The 23299-nt window shown below is 39.0% G+C and overlaps 1 protein-coding gene across 10 annotated transcripts in view; it reads left to right on the forward strand.

Moving 5' to 3' along the window:
- Positions 1-23299, forward strand: part of XRCC4 (X-ray repair cross complementing 4) — a 142195-nt gene that overhangs the window by 44003 nt on the left and 74893 nt on the right. For 6 of the 10 annotated variants that reach the window (XM_085567197.1, XM_085567194.1, XM_085567195.1 and 3 more), the window contains 3 exons: positions 11573-11739; positions 16620-16772; positions 17150-17252. In XM_085567197.1, coding sequence (XP_085423323.1) covers positions 11573-11739; positions 16620-16772; positions 17150-17252 — 423 coding nt within the window. Of the gene's footprint in view, positions 1-11572; positions 11740-16619; positions 16773-17149; positions 17254-23299 lie in introns of all 10 variants that reach the window. The other 4 variants (XM_077790097.2, XM_085567198.1, XM_085567192.1 and 1 more) reach the window with 1 other exon arrangement.

Consider the following 23299-nt stretch of genomic DNA (forward strand, 5'->3'; position numbering starts at 1 on the left):
TCTGCAGATAAAATGCCCTGATGTGGCTTTTTGGTGCCTTGTCTGAGCACCTCATGTTCTAAAACATGGTCCCATGAAGTCTCCAGTTGTGCTCTATAAGATCCTAAGGGTGAGGGAAAAAATGCCTGCCCTCTTCCAGGGCTGGCTTGGCTTAAGAAAACATTAATTCTCTAAATACTTCGTCACAAAAACTTCTGAAAACGGCATTATGCGGAAAAGAAAGTAAATGTTTTGTTTGTGTTGCTAGCAACCAGTTTAGTCTAACTTTTTTATCTATGAACTATATTTCTTTTGCAGATGAGAATTTATACGATTCAGGGAAAAATGTTTTCTAAATGAATCCATTCCAGTCTTTCATCTGAGCAGAAACTTCCATTGTGAGAAGACATATTGCAATTGTGTTCATTTTAAGCATTAGGTGAGAGATTTAAGATAGGAAATTTTTTTGTCTTCGCATAGATTCAGGTGATTTGAATTTTTAGAAAATCTATTTTTATTAGATCTAACTTAATACAGGTATCTTGAATTCAAAGATTTTGATAACTTTTATTATTATAATAATCCATATGGAAGAGTTACTTGCTGGAGTTGAATTTGTAGTGCCCATGAATGGATCTGACATTGAACAAATGTTGGTTGTCAAATTTCTACCTCTTTGTTGGTGTTTTACAAAGGAAACCATGTGAAGTACTCCTTGATTTTTAAAAATGCTCCTTTCATTCTTATTCTTCCTAAAGCTTATTTAAAGAGTAGCCTAAGGGGTGAGGGAGATCTTTTCCTGCTGATGAAATTGAACAATAAGAATAGGGATGTAACTGTAGGGAGAGAGAAATCAATAGTTTTTTCACCTGCATTGCATTCCTGAGCCTGAATTTACACTGATTTGTTTCTGTGTGAAGATAAGTTTCTGGCTTTTTTTTTTTTTTTTTTTTGGGGGTTTTGTTTGTTTGTTTTTTGTTTTGGTTTTTGCCTCTTTAGGCTCTTGGATGGAAAGAAATGTTCTATTAATGTCTTGACAATTAATAGAAGTGTTTATGTCCTTCTACGAGCTCGGCACTGCTTGGAATTTTGGCTTTACTGGAATTTTTTCATATTCAGTACATATATCTCATGATGCGTTGACTTATTTCCACATTTGTGGGTGGGGCACAGCATACACAGATGTTCAGATTGCTCAGATTAGGTGTCCAATCTTCAATATGTTGTCTTTTTTTTTTTTTTTTTTTTTAATGGGCTAGAATAACTCCATTCAATTAAGTCTTTATTGAGTATTTAGGTGTTTGGATATTGAAGACTTCAGCAAGTGTCTGTCAGCATTCTGAAGGGATTTTTTTTTAAACAAAGGATAAAACACCATCCTGAAAATAGTCAATGGTTGTTCTAAATGAGTGCAGTGTTATTACTCACACTGGAAAATTGTTTGTAGTGCTTAGCTGGGAACACTTTTATATTTTGCCTTGGTCTAGGCATTATCTCATGTTTATTCACGTGGTTATACATTTACTTTCCAAAGAGGGAGGGTCAAAAAAAAAAGTCATGTGCAATCCTGGAGCTGTTTACTGCCAGCATATTCAAGGGGAATCAGACCCAGATTACTGCAAAAAGGTTGGCACGTCAGCTCCAAGGGTGTATTCACCCAGCACTTTATAGTTTCCATTACTTCCCAAAGCCTAAAGGTCAAGTGTTTGAAGGGGAGCAGCTCCCAAGATGAGTTGTCTTCATATCTGACAGTTATTACTCCAGACATTTCAGTTGTGCTTTATTATATTTTTTTAAAGGAAAGCTGCAGTCTGGGCCTCACGTGTAGGAATAGGATCAGTTGACAGGTAGAATTAAAATACTCCTATTATGCAGCACATAATGTGATGGTGTTTTTTTTAATCTTGGAAGTATTAATCATTTATATTTTGTTACCTTGGAACCTTTACTGACAGCAATATCACCAGCACTCCTTCAAGTCTTGCTTTTATTTTGGAGATTTTTGGCTGAAAGCACATTTATATGGGTCTACCTTTCATAATGTTTGTAGAAACTTCTCTGGAGGTTTTTAAAGGCTTGCATGGTGCTTTTTTTCAGTCTTTCATGTTCATGCTATATATGCTTTGTGACTCTTCAGAAAAAGAACTTCAATCTGCTCCTTTAAGCATTTTACTTAAATAAGTTGTGGGGGTTTTCTTCTGGAGTTATCTTTGAGTTGGAAACCTGAACATAAATGAAGAATATTTGAAAAAAAAAACCAAAAACAACAAACACCAAAAAAAGCCATCAGATTAAATTAAAAATTAAATTAAATTTAAAAATTGGCAGGTATCCTTCTATAGTTTCAGGGAGGCTTAAGCCTCAAACTCAAGGAAGGTGCTGTGTGATAAGTTTGTGTGGCAGTTGTTTTATGGTAATGGGCCCATGTTCTGTTCTTAGCCTCTAGGAAATAAATTCTTATTTAAGCTATCTCATAAGGCTTTTCCTCTGAAATCTAAATTAACACCGTTGTGAACTGTTCATGCATTTAAGCCCTTAGACCTGAATCCAGATCTTACGTCTAGAGTCTATTGTATTACTGCCACACTATAAATTACATGAAAAACAAGGAAGAAAACAAGTTTAGTTCTCCAAGTAAAGCTGATTTCCTAATTCATTTAGGACAGGATTTAAAAATAATAAAAAGTGCAAGTGTTTTACCCTGCTTCCTAAGGAAACAAAGCTTATGTGGTCATGCTGTGTGCCTATGCTGACTGCCAGCCTCTTACCTCCTCCCTTTCCCCCCAGTAACTTCTGAAACTCCTGGACAATTTCAAACAGATTTGACAGGAGTAAAGGTCTCAGTGATATCAGGTTCCTACTAGTTTCATGGAAATAGGTGCCTGGATGGAGAAAAAGAGACCCTATTCATGTGCCTGCTTTGGAAAAAGCTGTGGAATGAGATCAACTGTATTATTAGACACTAGCAAATCCTCATGGGAGAGAGAAGTTATGAATGCATTAAATAAGGGAAAAGCTTTGACTGGATTTCTCACCTTTTTAGACATTAGGGGATCCAGCACAAGAGTCATAGCCATAGGAAACCAGCCTTCAGTAGTTCCATTGCTCACAGACATTGCTCCTGCTAGGCGAGGTGGGAACACATCTGATCCTGCCCGGAGCCATGGAATTAATGAGGGAGAAGGTGAAAAAAAAAATAAAGAAAAAATAAAGGTCCTTTAAGGGTGTCCTGCTTGACTCCTCTTTGTTAGCTCGCTTCAGAATTGAATTTACAATATTGCCTGAAGTACAGAAGGGATTGATAGAAAGAGGGAAAGCATACAAGAGGGGAAAAAAAGCATTTGGGATGCACACATAAAATGCAAACCTGCCAGTTTCTGTGTGGTGAAATAGTTATTTCATACCAAATCAAACAAAGTGCTTGAATTGTTGGTTCTTCACATAATCATGTCATCACTGTTTGTGGAACCATAAGGTATAGTTGCCTGTTCCATATTTATTGTTCTAAAAAGTAACTTCTGCACCTGATTTTTATAGATTTTTTTGCTTTTGGCTTTTTTACTCCAGTTGCTTTGATTTTTTTTTTTTTCCCTTGGTGAAGTGAAAAAAAATTGTGATTATCATTGGGGGGAAAAAAAAGGGAAAAAAGTGGAAAAAATACCTGATGCTACAAGTGCTGAGTATTACCACTGCACTTAATTTTAGTGCCCAATGTATTTCTAATTTTAAGGGATTCAATTGCACAATGGTAAAAAAAAAATTGGGGGTAGAAGGAATTAGTGGCAGCTTTCTGTGGCTTAGCACCTTGAGAGATGGGCATTTCTGTGGTGCAGATGCCCTGCAGCTTTATTCAGTTGATGCCTTTTTTGGAAGTAACATCACACTTTTCAAAAAGATATTATTTGGATCTTGTATATACATATATATATATATATATATATATATACATATATATATATAATGTATGTGTGTGTGTTTATAAATACATGTGTATGTATGTATAGGTTTAAGGTTAGGAGGAAGTTCTCTCATGAGCAATACTTTTCAAAGTAAGTCTGAAAAAATGGCTACAGAGCACTTTGAGGCAGTGGAATCACAGCCTGGGTAGATCCTGACCAGACCATGCCACAGCTGTCAAAATTCAGTAGCTAAAGACCCTTTCAGCCTGGGTGGGATTAAGCTTCACAGAAGTAGCTGATGGTATAGATATGTGAAATATGGTGTTTCTGAGGAGTGTAGAGATTAAACAAGGAAGTTTTCCAAATGCTTTAAGGACAGACATTTAGAAGTAATGCTATTTATGAAAGAAATCCAGTAGTTACTTGCTCAGTAGGTGTTTTTGGTACTCTAACCTATGTACATGACTTTCTTTTTTCTTGGAAGGGGGTATTTAAGAATTATCTGATGTTCTTACTATTTTCATTTACCATTTTTAATTCCAAAACTATCTAGAGAACCAGGCTTCCTAAAATGTAGATAATCCCTCTATCCTGGTGATTCTTACATAGGATGCATGTGACAGGGTTAAAGGAAAGAAATGAAACATGCAAATAGATTTATGTGAGATTTGAACACTATCAGTATTAAAGTCTGTGTCTATTTTCTGTGGATTTTCACTGTCTACTTGGACACGGTTTGTATTTGAAATTAAATGTACAGTCCTGGTCATTCACAGTCAAGAAATGCACCTGAAATTGAGAGGAAGGTTGTGTGGTATGAGGGATAGAGAAAGTAACATGTATGTAGCCAAAGCTACATGGAGCTTTAGTCCAACAGAAAAAAATACTGTCTGAGAAGTTTATTTACCTATAAATTATGAAGTCTGAACATGACAGAGGGAAAAGAACACTCTAAACCAGGGAACAGAGTATGTCCTAGAACAAATGAATACAAATTGGGCATGTGCATCTGTTTAGGAGACAAATAAGGGAAAAGTAACTGAGCCACACTAAAGAGATGGAGAAGATCTTGTGAAAAGTTAAATTCCTGTATGAGGAGGTTTATGTGTCACTGTTTGTTGTGACTGCACAGAGTTGCAGGTCCCACAAAAATGATGTTCAGACCTCCGAGCTCCTTCCCGGTCAGTAAATCCATGAAGAGCTTTCAGGATCAGAGCCTGCTGGCCACGCTGAGCAGGGGCTGGGTGAGGGGTGGAAGGAGTAAGAGAGCCTTCCTTGTCCCTTTGGGGATGGGTATCAGGGTGTTCTAGCACCTGGGGATGCTTCCAGTTTCTCTGTGCTTTTCCTCCTTGCACCCCAATCCCTATGGGGCCCACCGTGCCATGAATGTGTAGGGTTGAGGGCATGGGGAACAGTGGAGCACTCTCCAAAAAATACCTGGGAGCTGCTCCCATGGAAAATAGTGCAGCCAGAAGGAATTTCATTTCCAGTGGATGTGGAGCTAACAGGATGGCAATTCTGAAGGTTTCTGCAGTGTGTGGTAAAAACCTGAGAAGTATCAATCACGTCAGCTGTTTTGCTCTAGAGTAGATGTAATGCCTTCGTCAGGGGGGATGTTTGTTGCAGGCAGGCTTTTTGTGTTAAACTTGTTTTTGGAGTTGGTGATCATATTTTTACACCGTCTGATGTAACCTGACAGATTTCTTGGCTTCCATGGTGCTGTGTAATTTTTTATTTTTTCTAGCTTCCTAGAGTTTGCTGTTGCAAAAGCAACTTCTGCTTTCACGTTGTCATCACTGTATTGTGCAAGTCTAGTGTACTCGTTTTATTACCACACCCAGGGATGTCATAGTTACTGCTGAATGATTTCCCTGGAGATAATAGTGGCACAGCTTTAAAAAATCAAGACCACTCACTGATTGACTTAAGAAATAAAAATCGTATAATGCTTTCCAGATTCAAGCTTGTAACAATACTTTCTTTGTGTAAGTGTCAGCATCATTCATTTGTAGGTCATATTCTTTAACCCTGTACATGAATTTTCATTAACATTTTTCTCTTTTAAATTCTTAGGTATTTTCATAGTGAAAGCTTATTTTTATCCAAGTGTTGATTCTGCCTTATTTCAGAGTCTGTGGAGTAGGAGAGGTAGCTGATATTTAACAGGGAATCACAGCCTGTCTGTCTTACAAGAGGTCCAGTTCTCAACTGAGAAAAATGAAGTTGCTGTATCTCACATGTAAGGCACAACTTCCTTTTGTAACAGTTCCTCTGGAATTCAATTACTTCAAGTTTAATTTTTTTTTAATTAAGACATTGACACTATAGTAAATAATTTGCTTTCAGCACGAGCAGTAGACAAAGGCATGGGTTGGGGACTTCAGGGTAGCTCACCTGAACAGCTTTTAGTGCCTTCTTCTAGCAAGATTTTTCTAGATGGCCACAGAGCTGGTAAGGAGGACTAGGGCAGCTCTGCTACAAAAACAGAGAGAAAATTGTGTTTATTCACCCTGTGAAGGAGCAGGTTGTGTGGAGACCTCAGAGCACCTTCCAGGATGTGCAGGGGCTGCAGGGAGAGGACTTTGCATCAAAAAGGGGAGGGACAGGACAAGGGGGAATGGATAGAAATTAAAAGAGGTGAAATTTAGGTGAGATATTAGGAAGAAATTGTTCCCTAGGAGGGTGGAGAGGCCCTGGCACAGGTTCCCAGAGAAGCTGTGGCTGTTCCTGGATCCCTGGAAGTGTCCAAGGCCAGGTTGGATGGGTCTTGGAGCAGCTTGAGATAGTAGAAGGCATCCCTGCCGTGGCAGGGGTGGCACTGGATGGGATTTAGGGTTCCTTCCAACCCTTCACATTCTCTGCTTCTGTGATTCTGTGCTCGGAACAGGGCAGTGACAAAAGGATTTGTTGTTGTGTGGATCTGCAGGGCTTCCCTGCTCCAGCACAGGGGTCACAGCTGCTTTCACAGACTTTAAGAATCCAGACAGGGACTGCACAGCTGCTCCGTGCTGGTGGGCTGCTCTGGAATTTATTTTTTTCCCCCACAAATTCTTCTTTGATATTTCCCTGGTGAAAGGACATTGTTTGGGCAATACCTTGCAGGAGGCAGCATCTGTCTGCGAGGATGTAGGTGTTTGTGGGAGTGCTGGCTCAGCCTGAAATGCTGTTTTAGGGGCAGAGCACAGGGATCTCTGTGTCTCACTCAGGGGCTGGAGGAGTGGAAGCTGAGTGAGCTGAGTTAGAGCCTGTAACAGGCTATACAAGGTTGACTTGTACTATGAAACCTCTGTCATTCAGCTCACACGCTGAGAATATTTTAATTTCAAAATCAGACTTAAGTATCTGTGAAGTGTGCTCTCTCCAAAAATTATTTGTCAATTAGTTTTTAAAGCAGAGAAGGAAATTTTGAAATATTGTGGGATAATATACAATAAGAGAGAGGCTCACAAATACACACACCATATATATCTGTATAAATACATCTGTATCTATATACATCTATACATCTATATATCTGCTATACGCTTCCAGGACAACAAAGGACAGAATCTATCTAATTTCGAGGCAGTGTAGAATTCCTTAAATGTATTGTGGGTAAAAAATATTGTTAGAAAGGGTTGTTTGAATATTTTACTAATACAGAGAGAAATCACTACCAGCAAAGCAGATGTAATGAAAGTTTCCAGCATAATTTTTTTTCCTTATAGACACAGTGAAAAATTGTTGTTATTTGAAATAAACTCACTGTTAATGTTTAGCTTCAGATTCTGACCAGAAGAGAGGCATTGCTGTGTGTCTTTTCAATGCATAACCTCTGATAATTATTGCCTTAGGTGTGATAACTCATATTTAGTGGAGTGAAGTAATGAAAAGATTATAAAGCAGATATGTGTCACTTAAGGCAAAATTAAAATTCACTGTCTCTATACAATAAAGTAACTTTCAGTTTTGGAATCTCATGTGAAAAATGTGTTGTATCATTTTCCACTAACTGTTATTTTCTTATGTGAAGCACATCTTCCTATAAGCATCTAGAAGAAAAGCTGAGAAACTTTTCAGTTATTTCTGAAATATTTTGTGTCTTATGATTAAGATCACTTCTTTCTTCATCCCTGAAGACAAACAGTGGGCAGGGTGAGAGGTCAGGGGAAAATGACAATTCTGTCATAAGCTTCTAATTTTTGTTTTTATTTCCTAAGGTCAGAATACAGGCCTGGTGGATACGTGATGACTGTAATTTCTGATTAAGGGAACAGTTTTCTAAATGCTTCTGTGTTCATCTTCCTGTGCCTTTAAAAAAATAAAAATTTGAAGCAATAAAATCCCAACAAACAATAAAACAGATATTGAAGGGCAGCAGTGTATCAGTCACAGTCAGTCTGTTGTCCCCTGGGACCTCTTCCAGGTCTGCTCCTTCTCGGTATAAATGAAGTGTTTAGTGCTTCAGTGTTTTACATAATGTTTTCTTGAATGATCTGAAAGGGGAAGTAGAAAGCACATTAGTTACATCTGCAGATGATGCAGAGCCAGAGAGCTACAGCAGCTGTAAGGATGGTGAGAAATTTAAATTCATCTGGGGAGCAGCAAAGTGCAGGAATTTACAAAGCTAAAAAAAAAAAAAAATTAAAATTCACTATTACAAATTTACAAAATCACCTTGGAAACGTGATCCAAACCAAAGACGTGTTGCTTGTCAAATTAGCTTAGTGAGGTGTTAATGATATTTTCTTTCACTCCTGCAGTAAGCAAGAGCTGTTTATCTTGATATCCCACCCAGTTAAATGTTTGTTGTGGTATCCTGATCTTTAACCACTTCCACTGCATCTCCCTGGGACTGTTTGCAGTTTCCCTACTGTGGTTTTGGCGATGAAGGACAAAGAACCGGACTGTTTCCTGCTTTAGTTGCAAGGAAAATCTTAGCAGTGTGTGGAGAAAACTAACATCTCCTTTTTAATGATACACATTTTCCCCCACAACTCTTAATTTTAATAAAATTATGTCTGCGATTTACATGCCTGTCCCAAATTCAGAATCCTTGGATGTAAAATTGTCTTATTTTGTCATCTTCTCCTCAGTCAGATTTCCAGTTCGGGATGCCAGCAGGACTCCAGAGCAGAACTACCCCGAGATTCCTTTTTCCTTTAGGTTGTTTTAGCCCTGCTTTGGGAATCCAGTGGACCTTTTTGGCTTATCAGCCTCTCAGCACCGAGCTGCTGGTGGGGCAAACACCACTCAGCTGTAATTTGCCAAGATAGCAGCGCTGCTATTGTTAGTGCTGACTTCTCTGTGTGTTAAATAGGTGCTGTAAAACAATTCCCTGCTGGAGGAACAGCCTCAGGGAAGGGGGTTTTGGTGCATTTGGTGTAATTTTGTGCTGTGTGACATAGCACAGCTACACAATCCAGGATCACAGAATGGTTGGGTGCTCTGGGATGGAAGGCACCTTAAAGCCCATCCTTTCCATGGGCAGCGACACCTTCCACTAATCCAGGCTGTCACATTAGTTTTGTTTCAATTAGGGCTGTATCCAAACACTACGTGTTTTCCTGGAGGTAGCTGCATAATGTGCTCCCCACAGCTATCCTAAATTGAGATTTAGGATCCCCTCCTGCGGGAGGAGGGGAGATAGAGAAGAACACTTGTTTTACAGAAAACCTTACTATTTTTTTCCTTTTTTAGTTGATTTGTCAGCACCTGCATGATAAATTTAAGCCTCCTGGTGATGGGCTGTGTGGGCCTCCTAGAAATGGTCCACAGTTCTCAGTGTCTAAGACACTGAAGCAGGACAGTGAATTTTATTGTGAGAAAGTAGGTAATAGTCAATTGCTTCATGTAAAGCCTGAGCTAAAGGCTAAATTAAAGATTAACCATCAGTGTTGGACTTCAACACCTGCAAAGATGGACACATTCTCTGTGTCCCTGTAGCAGTACTGTGTTTTTGTTTTTTTTTCTATAATTAAAATTGCATTTGGAGTATCTGCTGTGTGTGTGGTGTGATTTGGGTTGTGCAGTGGTACCAAGCTTTCAGAATAATTCTACTGCTACTCCCTTTAACCTGTTATAGGATTATTAATTTTTCATTCTTTTTGTGCAGTGAAAACTGTAATTTGTTTGTCCCAATTAAATATATCTGCCTATACCTGATCTGATCTCACTTGAATATATTAAGGCAGAAGACAAAAACTATGTGCTGCTCTCCTTGCTATTTCCTTCACGGTAGAAGATTGTGATGCTATTTATCTGTGTTACTGTGCCTCTCTATCTCTGTGAATTCTTTATCCAAATAGCATGGTGGTGGCTTGCAAGTGATGAAAAACAGTTTCCTTTACACAAACGTCCATCTTTGTTAATGCTGTCAGACAGCAAGTGTGATATTCAGGGGGTGCACGCCAATCTGTGGGCTACTGATAGTATAATCTAATTTCCAAAAATAAATTAAAAGCATCTTTTCATCTGTAGCCATCAGATGTATGCCTGCTAAAGACAACAGTGCTTTAGAGACAGCACATGTGAATTTGGTGGCTAATCGGAAATTAAACCTTTGGGTTTTCCACTTTTTGTGATAGGCTGACCTTGCTGAAGGAGGTCAGGGTGGTATCATGTGTTGTGGCACAGACTTCCACAGATAAAAGGTCCATGTGGAAGGACTGCTCCTTGTTTTAAACAATGACTTTGAAAGCTTTGTGAGCAGTTCTCACAGAGCCTTTTTCAGCCAAAACTTACACGTGAAGTGAAACTCGCATTTAGAAAAACTAACAAGCAATAGGCATTTTTAAATATATGTCTTTTATGTAATTTTCCATGACCTCCCAAGTAAAATGGGGGACAAAACTAATCAAACTGCATTTCTGGTTTTAATAGGTGAGGTACCACAACACAGTGAACTCTTCCCTAGTGTGTACTACTTACATTTATGCCTTTTTTTAAGATGTTATAGCTGTGTGTGCATGTTGAAAAATGGGCAATATGTCTCTCTTGCCACAAAATTTATGTCAGTCTTTTCGATGAGAAGATGAGAGAGACAACCTTCTCCTTCTTCCACTCCCTGAGACTATTGTGTTGGGTATTAATGTGTCTTTGCCCTGGCTTGCATGGTTGTAGCTCACCTGGCACTGCTTTGCGTGGATGGCTGAGCTATTCCTCCTTTAACATGACAAAAACAACAGTTTTCTGTTGTTTGTCCCAGACCAGGCAAGACAAATGTGTTCAGACCTCCTGTATAACCTGTACAGCATCCCCATTGCTGAAGAAGCACAGTGGTTCATTCCAGGTCCTTTAACCTCACTGTCTTGATGGGGCTGTCTGTTTAATTGGAGGAGTCCTTTTAAGATTAAGTACTTGCCTTCTGAACCCTAGAGGTGACATCTTGCTGGCTAGATTTTTCATATTAGCTGCATAAATCACAGAATCATAGAATCTCAGGATATTTGGGGTTGGAAGGGGTGTCTGGAGATGATCTGATCCATCCCCTGCCAAGTCCTTCTCAACATTGTGGTCCTCTGGAAATAATTATCATGTAGATTATTCTACATATTCCTCCATTCACTGCATGACAAAACTATTATCTCCCTTTTAACAGGAGGACTGTAAGGTATTTATTTTGCTTGTTAAAGATGTATTCAAGTTTACTGGAGCAAAGCCTCGGTGGAGTTTCTTGTGCAGTTGAAATAACTCATTCTTTCCTTGTGTCTCAGTTCAGACTTGGATCTCTGAAGCTGCAGGAAGTCCCAAACCCAGCAGAGGTGATGAAGGAACTCATTGGTTACTGCCTGGACAGCCTGGGAAAGCTGCAGGCCAAAACTGAGCATCTGCAGAGGGAAAATGAAAGGCTTTTCAGCAACTGGAGTGACGTGGAAAAGAGGTCAGTTTCCAGGGGGATTCACAGGTGACACCTGAGAAGCTCTGTAGCAGTGGACAGAAATTTTTATTCATTTGAGACATGTTTTTAACTCCGTTGTTATGTTTTTAGCCCATGCAGTTGTGGATGCTCCCTTTGACAAAAATGCAACTGATACTAAACATTTGCAATTAAAGGTGGTTTTAGTTTATGAGTTAAGAAAAAACCCCAAACACCTCAGAATCTGTGGAATTAGCTTCACTTTCTTTAGGAAGCCTTTTCATTAATATTATTTCCTATCATTCTTAGAACTGGCAGTGTAGATTGTTTACATTTTTGAGTGGGGAATAAATTACTGTCTCTTTCATCTATTTTCTTTCTGAAGAAGCCGGAATTGAAAAATGAGTGCAATATTATAGGAAAAAGTACCATTATTTTTCAAGAGATTTTTGTAATTGCTGTTGCATTTACAATCTGAGTTGTCTATCATTCTGTAGTGAAATAATCTATGCTTGGTTCAGTCAGCATCGAATTCTTAGTGCAGAGCATTCAGAGATTTATCTTGCTTTTCTGTAGCTTTACCTGAAAAAACACACAATCTGGGAAGATTGATGAAAGAATGCAGCTAATTTGCGTTAATTTACCTTGAAAAAGAGAGCCGGCTTTTGGGAGGAGTTAGTTTTGTTTCCCTTTCATTAAAATGAGTAACAGTTTATCCTGACAGTCTCCCTGACAAGCACAGGGCCTCCCTAAGTAGTGTTTTACTGCTTAACAGTGTAATTGAACAATAGTGTATTGTATAACCCGTGTTCTGTACTGCATTACACGCTGATGTGCAAGAGGCATTAGTGCTTGTATCAATTTCCATGGTGGGGTGGCACTTTTACAGAGTAACCCCAAAGAAAAGGAGGGAAAAAAAAACAAAAACAACAGAAAAAAAATAGGAGTTGTGTGACTTTGTTCCCAGCGCGAGCTGGTGGACTTCTTTAGCCTGTTTATAGTTTTTGACTAGTTGAAAAATGGTTTTTCAGAATATACATTGAAGGTTTTATGGTCACCAGTCTTTGGCCATGTCTGTTAAATGCAGAATAAAAATAATTCAGAAATCATTTTCATTCAGGAAGAATTGGGCTTTTTGGTTTGGGTTTTTGGGGGATTTTGAGCGGGTTTGTTTTGTTTGGGGTTTTTTTGTTGTTGTTTTATTTTTGTTTGGCTTTTTTAAAATTTTTTTTTCTTATTTTGTTGGGTTTTTTTTAATCTGGTTTGGTGTGGTGCTTTCTTTTTAAATTTTTTGCCACAGCCCTGTTCTACCTTGCCTGCCTCCCTTTGCTGTTTCAGCTCCACACGCTGCAGAGTTGCCTCGAGCTGAACAAAGCTGTGCCTGTCTTTGTTCGGGAGGCAGGAATTCAGGATTTACATCCTGCACCACTCACGGTGCTGAGTGGTGGAACATCAAATACCGAGCTCGTGGTGTGCAGAACTGCAGCCAGCAGCTCCCTCTGCTCACAGCCTCTCTCCTCAGGGCTTCCTTGGAACTAAAACATAGCAGGCAAGCTTCTGAGAGCTGCTTTTGTGCCCCTTAGTTCTGGGGCACCGTGTGGAATTATTCAGTAATCCCATTTCCATCTCCCTGTTTGAATTCTGTGGACCATCACGGAGGTTTTGGTGAGCAAGTGGCTGCCTGGGCTTGAGTGTGTGCACACCTCGGGGTGGATGAGTTAAAATATCAGAGCAGAATAGCTGTTTTCTTTATTTTATACAGAAAATTCAAGGCCAGTTAGTTCCAGGCTAGGTTGGGCAGTGGGGCTTGGAGCAACCTGGCACAGGGGAAGTTGTCCCTGCCCATGGAAAGGAGTGGAACTCTTGGGCTTTAAGGCCCTTTCAACCCAAACCAATCTGTTATTCCATGACAATGGAGGTGGCAAATTTCAAGTAATAATAACCTGAAGCAAAATAATTCCTTGAACAATAAAAATCCAATTTCAGGCTTGGCCGTGGGGGTACGTGTTTTGTTATCGGGCATCTAAAATTTGTGTAGACAAGCCAAATTCAAAATAGCTGCCAATTTATGTTGTGGTCATCTGCAGTGACAGTATATTTAAACCACAAGCAGATTATAAAAATGCAAGCTAGGTACTGGGCTTGAAACTTCAGCATTAGCTCATCAGCATTCCATACCATTGCCAGTGCTGGGGGAAGGGTGAATCTGAAATGCAAGAGAGCAGTGCCATGAGATCCAGGAATTATTTTAGAGCACTGGGAACAGGGATGAATACCAGAGATGCAGAATTCTTTCCTTCATAGTGTTGGATTGTGAAGGTTGCCACTAATAATTAAAGAAATGCCATTAAATTTCATATCTCACGTTCACCTCTGTAGAGCATGTGTGATTGCTCTGTGCTGGGTCAGCACTTGAAATCTTGGATTTTATAGTTAATTTTTCAGTTTATTGTTTGTAATAGTCCCTAACAGTGTCTGGTTTCAGTGGGCTGTGCAGGATTTTTGATGTCTGTGACCTTGGGTGCATTTTGGCACGTGAAAAGCGTTGCAGAGAGAGACGTGAGGAGGCACAAATTGGGAAGCACCACTCCAGCAATTAACCCCCACTTGGGTTCATTGTGCTGGGAGCTTGACTGTGAGATGAGCAGCACCTCCATTTGGCCTGGAGAGATGGTGTCTGAGGGTCACAGGGCACACGCAGGCAGCACCACGTGAGGAATGGCAATTAAAGTTTGTGTTTGAGGTATTGGAATGAAACCCAGCCAGCTCTGCTCTGTGCTCAGGTGGTGAATGCCTCAGTGGATCCAGAAGTTCCACAGAGCCACCCCACCTGCCCAATTAATGCATCTCTGTCCCCAAGACCATTGCCTTTTACCAGTCTCCTTTAAAGTATCAGATATGCCACAAAATACTGGTATTTTAAAGGCTCGTAAGTTGCAAGTGTAGCATTAATGTGATTGCTTTTGTGATATTCAGTGTTTTGCCAAATTAATGCCATTCTGTGTCTGGAGAATGTATTTAGATGTGGATAGCTTTGAATAATGGGGGAAAAATAATAAAAAAAAGGTGTTAATATAAATGAAAACAATCATATAAGATTAACTGATGGCATAGTACTAATTGGTTCTGCCCAGAGGGAAAAGTTAATATTCTAGTTCTTATATTCAAGATGCTAATTTTTTTTTTTTGTCTCCAGAGACTAAAGAAATTGGCTAGTCTTGCAGTTGGTTTCTCCACTGTACTACTCACAGTCAAGGCAGCATCAACTTCACTTCACTGGAAGTTTCCATTTACATGGATTTTCATCAGGGGGTGTCTTTGCAGCACTCAAGGGCCTCACTTGAAGTAATCTTAAGTGGCACTTTTTTGGCCAATTTAGCCACATTTCTCAATATTTGAACCAGTCTCAACTGCTCCAACACAAAACAGTGCCTTGTCAAAGTAAAGGCAGAGAGCAACCACTTTCCCTGGTTTGTGTGTGGGAGAGGGGATTATTCTACAGGATTTGATACAGACAAGATTAACGTATTTTAGACAAAATCCTTTTTCTCCCTCATTTTTACATATACAGAAATAATTAGCATCAAGCATGTCCACGCTCTTCTGGGTCCTGCATTAGGGTTTGTGGTTCTTTCTGAATTGTCTATTTATTCCCAACTAAACAGTTAACTTCCCTTTTGTAGGTGGAAAGTCTCCTGATAGTTGATTAGTGCCTATGATCTTTCATTTAGGAATTATTGAACTGATCTGTATGGTAATGATGTTCTGCTATTTGCATTTAAATTAGATTAATTATTTATCAACTATCAAGCATATCCCTAAAGCATTGAACAGTAAGCTTAATACTTCATGAGATTTCACACATTTCACCACAACATAAAAATCGTGAGATTTTTTTTTTTGCTATTGTGTTGCTTCCTACATCATATATGGTTTTGATCTGTGAACGAAATAATTAGTATTTATGTAGGAAGTCTGTTGAAACATCTTGCCTTATAAATTAATATTTTTAAGTCTGTTTCATATCTGGGTTTATTAGCATAATAAGCCTTCTAAACTTTTTTACAGCTTTGCATAGGCTAGTGAAAAAAATGTTTTTAACTTTTGTCGATTTATTATATTTACTATGATCAGTAAGTTTACCAAGATGTTTATTTGCTTCTTGTGTAAACAGCTAATAAAATGTTTGTGGCTCAACCCATGGACTGAAAGGTTATGAAATTCAAAATTAAATATTAGAATATATAGAATTACGTCTTCCAAAAATCACTTGATTTGTTGTGCTCAGATTTGCTTGTATTCCAGTTTTCCTTATGAAACTTTATACACCCATATTCTTCATTTAATGCTCCCATTGTGCTTCCTTTTATTGACATTCATCTACCCACATAGATGAATACTAAAATTTTTTTTAAAACCTGAAGTATATTTTCCTCTGAAGATTTTAAGAGCTTCTAAGCATTTTTATATTTTGGAATTTTCTTTTCCTCTTCAAATATATTTCACACCAATGTGTGGTCCAGATTTGAAACCTGTCAAGGTGAATTATATCTGTTTATAATCTCATTATGTGTATCCTCCTAAGGTATGCCCACTGTTGTGATCCACCATTGAAAATAAAGAACATTTGACTGTTTAAATTTTAGTTGTCTCGAGTAGAGCTGTGCAAGAACCTTCTGAGAAAAAATCATTAAGAGAAAGGTTCACATCTGCGAACTTTTCCCTTTTGGAAGCAGAGTTCATTGCACTTCTCTGTGGAAAAGCAACAACAAAAAAAGCTTCTTCTGGCCTGTTTCAGACACAAAGTGCTGGACCAGTCATGTGTGGTTTGGAGTGGGGATTTCTGGCAGAATTGTCTTCTAGGAAACAGAAGAATTGATGTAACAGATAATTTTGTGCTGCAGGCTGGAAAAATGTGTGGAAGCTAAAGAGGATCTGGAGGCAGACCTTTACAGCAGGTTTGTTTTGGTGCTGAATGAAAAGAAGGCAAAGATAAGAAACTTGCAGAAGTTGTTGAGTGAAGCTAAAGAATCTGCAGTGGATGCCAAATGTGCAAGGTATTTAATTTCCCTGGACTTTTTGCTGTGGTGCATATTTGAGTTTAGCTTAGTTCAGTTCCCATTTCCTTGGCCCTGACAGTGAGTGACAGTTCTTCCTGGCTGAGTGCTGGGTTATCCAAACCAATCCTGGAAGTCATGGAAGAGGAGGATTCTTTCTGGCATCCTTGCAAGTAGCAGCATATTGCTGCGGGTGCTGTTGCCAAGAAGATGGATCTGTCCTGCTTTTGGCTTTGGGCTGCAATTGATTTTCCCATAAGATCATGTCCCTGCCCTTTCCATAGGTGGTGATTCCATACATATTCTCCCTGAATTATTTAATTTCTTTGAGAGACAAAAATACCTTAATTCCTTTCCTTTTCTTTTGATGTTTTTAGGGATAGTATAGCTACTACTCAGATGGTTGTAAAGAAAGAAAACAACTATGATGCCAGCACTGATGAGGAAAGTGAAAATCCAGCACGGGCCTCGTTGCCATCAGGTAAGACAGAAAGCATTATCTTTGTGTTATATCACAGACAGGCTTTGTGTGAAAAAACCTTAAGGAAGTCAGAATACTACCTGACAGATTGCTCAGTGACAAGCCAGCCAGCAGGCCTTAAAAATACCTCTCCTGGATCAGAGTACAATACTGGCATTTTCAAATTAGAGAGGGGAGGTTTAAAAGCATGTTGCACGAGTGAAGGCACTGTCATTTCTGGCAAAGTGACAAATTACACACTTTGCAGAACTAATGACAGTCTAACAGTATCTGAACCATCAACAATTCCATTTTAAATTCTAGGAATCATGATGTGCGTGCCATGATTGATAAAGTGTAAAAGGTAGCTCCTGACAGTTTCAATAGTGTTTAAAAAGGGGAAGGAGAGGAGGTTTAACAGCTATAAAAAGAGCTGTGTGCATAAATGGAATGAAAGTGTATTTATAGCGGAATCCACTTTAATTTGTCAAAGAATTTTTGGCCTTGTGAAGATGCTCATGAAACTTAATCTGATGAATTTTTCCAGGACTAGAGCCTTGTAAAGCGTGTGGGATGCAGTGATGGCCCATTATACAGTACAAAATATTTAACTGTGAATCAGAATTTTGGCATGTTTGTGATAAACTAGTGGGAATACCCAGGGTAAATGCTATCAAAGTTTCAAAACTGCATTGATAGTTGTAATATGGTTTATATATGTGCGTAGATATGTACACGTATGTGTATAAAAATAGATACATAAACTTCCCTTCAGGTCTGCAAAGATTGTTGTGGGTTCTCTCACTAGAGCTTTTTACTTCCACCACAGGTAAAGGTAATCCAGACTTCAATGTGTTCCTGTAAAACAGCAATTTTCTGTGCACATGGGGAACTGGAAGTGTTCAGGACCCTGTTGCCAGTGGCAAACAGCTTTGTCACTCGTGTGGGCCTGTTTGCTGGGGAATTTCTGGCTTTATAGAAAGTAGGCAGAGTTCAGACAAGTGGAGGAAATTGTGATCACAGAAATAAATAACTTAATGTTGCACTGTGCTCTCCAGAAGTCTTTGCTGTCAGGTGGTGATTGGTCAGTTCAGGTAACATGATGAGAATTTTGTTTTGTGGAAAGGCAAGGAAAAGTGGAAGGTGTGGACTCTTCTTCTAAATTCAGTGGGGCCTAAGTAGCTCAGTGAGAGTTTTGAGACAGAGATATGTATTTAATATTGAAAACAATACCCACTGTCCATGCATTTATGGGGGACTGGAAAATAAACCAGCTGTGGTTTTATTGTAGGTGCAAACAAAAAAATGCACTTTCTTTTGTCTTTGAGGCATGCAGTCCTCAGGGTTTTGGTCCTGACTGGAAGAGTTCAGATGCAAAATTTGCAGATAACATGAAAACCATAAAGTTAATGCTCTGGGTAACACTCGAGTTTTTCAAGGCAGTGGCACTGCTGAGCCCTCACAGTGAATATTCCTGAGGTCACTTGGTGCTCTTCCTGTGTGCAGAACTCTCTCTTCCAGTGAACAATGGGAAAGCACAGCTGGGTGCTGAATATCTGAAGTCTTTCCTAGAATTTTAACACTCAAAAAGAGGCAGACCGTGTCTTTCTGGGGAAAATAGTGATTTGGGGATGAGTGGAATGAGCAAGAAGCATCAAGAATGTAAGACTTAAAAGATAAGATAATATTGGGTGATGTTTTTATGCTTATCTTAGGTCTTCTATTTCCTAGACCATAATTTTATTTCTTTCCCTTTTGGACTTGAAATGTCATTGCAGGAGTCAATGAGAATTAGAAGATCACTGAGGTACTTTTAGTAGATATTGGTGAAACCCACAATCAAGAGAGAAGATCATAATTTAAAAATTTCTTTGAAAAACATGAAGGCATACACAGATGCACAGCAAAAGTGCATTTGTATATGTGCCTGTCCAAATAATTCACTATTAATTAAAAAGGTAGCAGTGCTCAGCAGGTGATTGGGTTTGTGTTGGGAGGGGAAAACTTGTGGTAGTTCCATCACAAGATAATTCTGCTCTGGCAGCTCATGGGGATGTTACACAGAAGCTATGGGATCCAGACAAAATAATTTTCAAAATCATCATCTTTAGCAAAAGCAGAAAAAAAAATTAGGATTTGTTGAACTGCAGAGTTTAAAACTCTGTCTGAAGGTTTTTCTTAATTACCAGTAATTGTTCTTTTCCCTTAATTTTTGTGGCACTCAAATCCCACGGTATTTCAGTGGATATGGAAGAAAAACCTGCTGATGTTTATTAAAAGAAAATTTAATTACTTATTTAGTTATCAGCCAGGTGTTGATATGATGCAAATATTATAACAACCCCCAATGAAGAAAAATATTAAGAAAATGAGTAAGAATGCATAATTGCAATCTTTGTTAAGGAGCAGAATCTGAAGCCTAGAAGTTTACCCAAAATTTCTTATTTTTTTGGCATTTCCAGTACTATTTGTAGGTTTGATTTATGATTTGCTTTCTCACAACATTTTCTGTTTCATAGCTTAAAGCAAAGATCAACTGAAACATGGTAGTGTTTTTCTTGCCTACACACTGATGTAGTTAATGCTTTATATTGTAAAGAGAGAAATTAAAATTGAATTAGTACGTATTTCAAATCACTCAGAAAAACAGCTGATGAGAGTAACACCCCTTAGAAATAACACAATGTTTATAAATAATAATATATTTAAAAATAATACTGTGCCCACAGGAGTGAGTGGGTGACTCAGCGTGGTGCCACCACACTGATGCAAAATATTTCTGTCATTTTAGGATACAGAAACACTAATTCTGGTTAAGACAACCCACCTGTTACAGACTCCTCTCTCTTCCCCTCTGCACTGAATTTTACTGGTTTTGTTTACTGAGCCCTTCCTCCTAGGATCCTGAAATTACTATATCAGGCTGATAAATCATAATTTGATGTCATGGTCAGCAATAATGGCTTTGCTCTGCAAATCAACTCCTTTTATTACTGAAAAATTTTCTAGTGGCCCACATTATCAGGAGGCTTTTAAAACAGGAGCAAGGATGGGACAAATGTTCCCCCTCTCTGCTGCCTTCCCAGGAGCTTGAAAGGCGGATGAAAGGTAACAGTTTACTATTCACAGTGCCTGGAAAGTGACCAGAAAATAGAATATTATTCCTCCTCCCAGGTATATTACAAAACTGCAGGGAAATATTTAATTATTGCAATCTATTGTAGATACAAAGGATAACATAGCAGGTGGGACATAGGCAGTGGAAGAAATTATGATTTATTGTTGTTATTTTCAGTTATAAATGCTATTGTATGTGTCTGCCTCTGGACAAAACAAGGCTGCTGTGCACCAATTTACAGTCAGATTTCATCCTGTTTTGTTTTCTCTTGTCCCTGAATTCTTTAGTTATATTTCACATTATAATTGGTAGAAGTTACCTCTCCTTAGGGTAAGGAGGGATGTCATGATCAAATAAAATTTTATGGTCTGTGTTTCTTGCCGAGGTGTGTGGAAATATTCCACATTTCCCCAGACATTCAGTGCCCACACTTTTCTGCATGTTTGATGATGAAGACAGGTTCAGAATTGGTTGTATTAAAATCTCTGCAGAGCCCACAGTAAATAAGAGCAAGCACCTTGCCATCTCCCTGCCTCACCATGCAAATGTTCTCACCCCTTCCATTCCAGCTCCTGCCTTGGGGATTGTGTGTTATGCCCTCTGGACTTTGTGGCACTTTAAATTTAATTAGCTCTCCTGTGTAGCCCAATCCACTAATGGCTTGGTGCTGCTGGTTAATAAGCTTTGATCAAAGTTAATAATAATAAAAAAAGCCTGTTGTAACAGCACTCGGCTTTGCTGTGCAGTTAAAGTCCCATTTGTGAAGGCTTCTCTTTAAAAGTCTGTTTTTAAGGAGTTTTAGCCATTTCAATTTACCTCGGGTTTAATTATTTCTCTTTTTGTCAGGCTGTAATTGAAAATGGTTCATCCTAAGGAATAACCTCGTTTCCCTTTCCCTTGAAGCTGTAGATACTTTATCTTTTCTTCTCCCTGAAATTTGATTCTCATTTTATCCCCCACAACCTGATGGGCTTATGCCTCTGAAATACTTGTGGTGGCCAAACTAGTTTCCCTCTGTGTTACACCAGGTGTCATGGTCAAAATACATTTACAGTACAAGTATCAAGATGCTCTGTGCCCCTTTAAAAATCCTGTTGTGAGTGTTGCACTCAGAGGAATTCACAACACATTACTTGGTCATTTTTCTATGAAAATTATCAGAATTGCTTATATCTCTGCATATTCTCTACACATCTTCTTTCTGTTCCTGCTTCAGGATTTAAAATGATGGAGCTGAATGTGGTGGCCCCAAAATGAGTCATTATTCAATTAAATTCTATAATTGACAGAGTTAGATTTATGCTTTGCTAAGACTGTTGAAAGTTTGGTGATTGATCCAAAAAATTAGAGCAGCTAATGATCACACTGCACAGTTAGGTGCAACAGCATTGATTAATGTAAATTTTTAAAATGTTTGTTGTTGTATTATCCTCATACTACTAAATTTTACACTTTTATTTATTTTATTTAAAAAGAACTTTTATTTCCTTGGTGAGTTGTAAGATGTTTTCCAGTGCTATTTCATTTTTGCATAAATCATCAAATTAACTGCCTTTAATATATTTAAGTTAAATTGTAAGACCCTTATTTTAGAATAATTTTCAGACCAAGCTGTTGATTACAAGCTTGATGCATACCCATGAATCCAGTGTTGTTTTTTTTTTCTCTTCTCCTCAACTGAAAAACCAAGTTAATTTCAACAGTTCATCAATGGGCACTTTGAACAGAGGTGGAATTATTTCATTTTTGGGGGGACAGGGTTAATATGGTCATGCAAAGGAGAATAAATTATGCACAGTTCAAGTTCTTAAGTAAATAAGTCAAAATTAAATCCATTAATGAAGCAATGCCTTCATAAATGTTATCTCCTTCCATGAATGATCATTTCCCAAGCCTATTTTGACACCTGTTGGTAGAAAATTTAACTCCCCATGTTGTGAAACTCAACATCAGTGGTGCTGGAGCTGTGCCCTGCTCTCATCCTCCTCCTGTGCACAGCTGAGGAGCCACTGCTCATCAGGTGAGCAGGAAATTCCTGCCAGGGGCAATCCCCATTCCAGGTTGTTTCTCCTTCAATCTGCAGTCCCTGCATTTGTTTAGCACCCAGGGTAATGGTTCTTTTGGGATCTGGTGCAATTGGAGGACCTGGCAGGGATTATTTTTGTTACACCAAATTATTCTTCAATAGTTGTATTACGGACCACGAGAATGACTGAATTTGGTGCACAGTGAAATGCAAGCCTGCCCAGGAAACCTCTGTCACACAATTTCATTTTGAACTTTACCCTCCCACTGCCCCAGGCTGCTCCAGCCTGGCCTTGGGCACTGCCAGGGATCCAGGGGCAGCCACAGCTGCTCTGGGAATCCCATCCCAGCCCTGCCCCACCCTCACAGGGAACAATTCCTTCCCAATATCCCATCTCACCCTGCCCTCTGCCAGATATAATTCAGGCAGGAAGAAAGAACATCAAAAATATTTAGGCATATTTCATTATATACTGAAAGAAAGATAATTGGCATGCAAAAAATAAACACAGTTCATTTTCATTCCCTTCTTGGAAACACGTCAGTGCTTCAGAAGAGTTGGCATTTGCACTCCAAGAGCACCGTTGGCTCTTGGAGAAGGATCCTTTCAACGAGGAGAAGTATTGGTTCTTGGTGAAGAAAGGATCCTAAAAGGATCCTGAACACTGGGATAAAAGTGCTTATAATTGGGATAAAAGCCCTTATTTTCCAGCTGGGTTATGGGCTGCCTATCCAGCAAAGCCTGGATGCTGCAGGTGCTGGCACACCAGGCAGCAGCACATTCCAGCAGAGTTTGCTGTCACCTATAACAGCTCTTCTGATGCTGAGTATTTTGCAGGCTGCCTTCTCAAACTCCACATTTCCTGTGTGTTTTGAGTCAGGCACTGGGCAGTTCCCCAGTGCTGGGTGCACAGACCAGTTTAT

The sequence above is a fragment of the Lonchura striata genome, chromosome Z, assembly GCF_050655825.1.
Source record: "Lonchura striata isolate lonStrDom1 chromosome Z, ASM5065582v1, whole genome shotgun sequence".
NCBI lineage: Eukaryota > Metazoa > Chordata > Aves > Passeriformes > Estrildidae > Lonchura > Lonchura striata.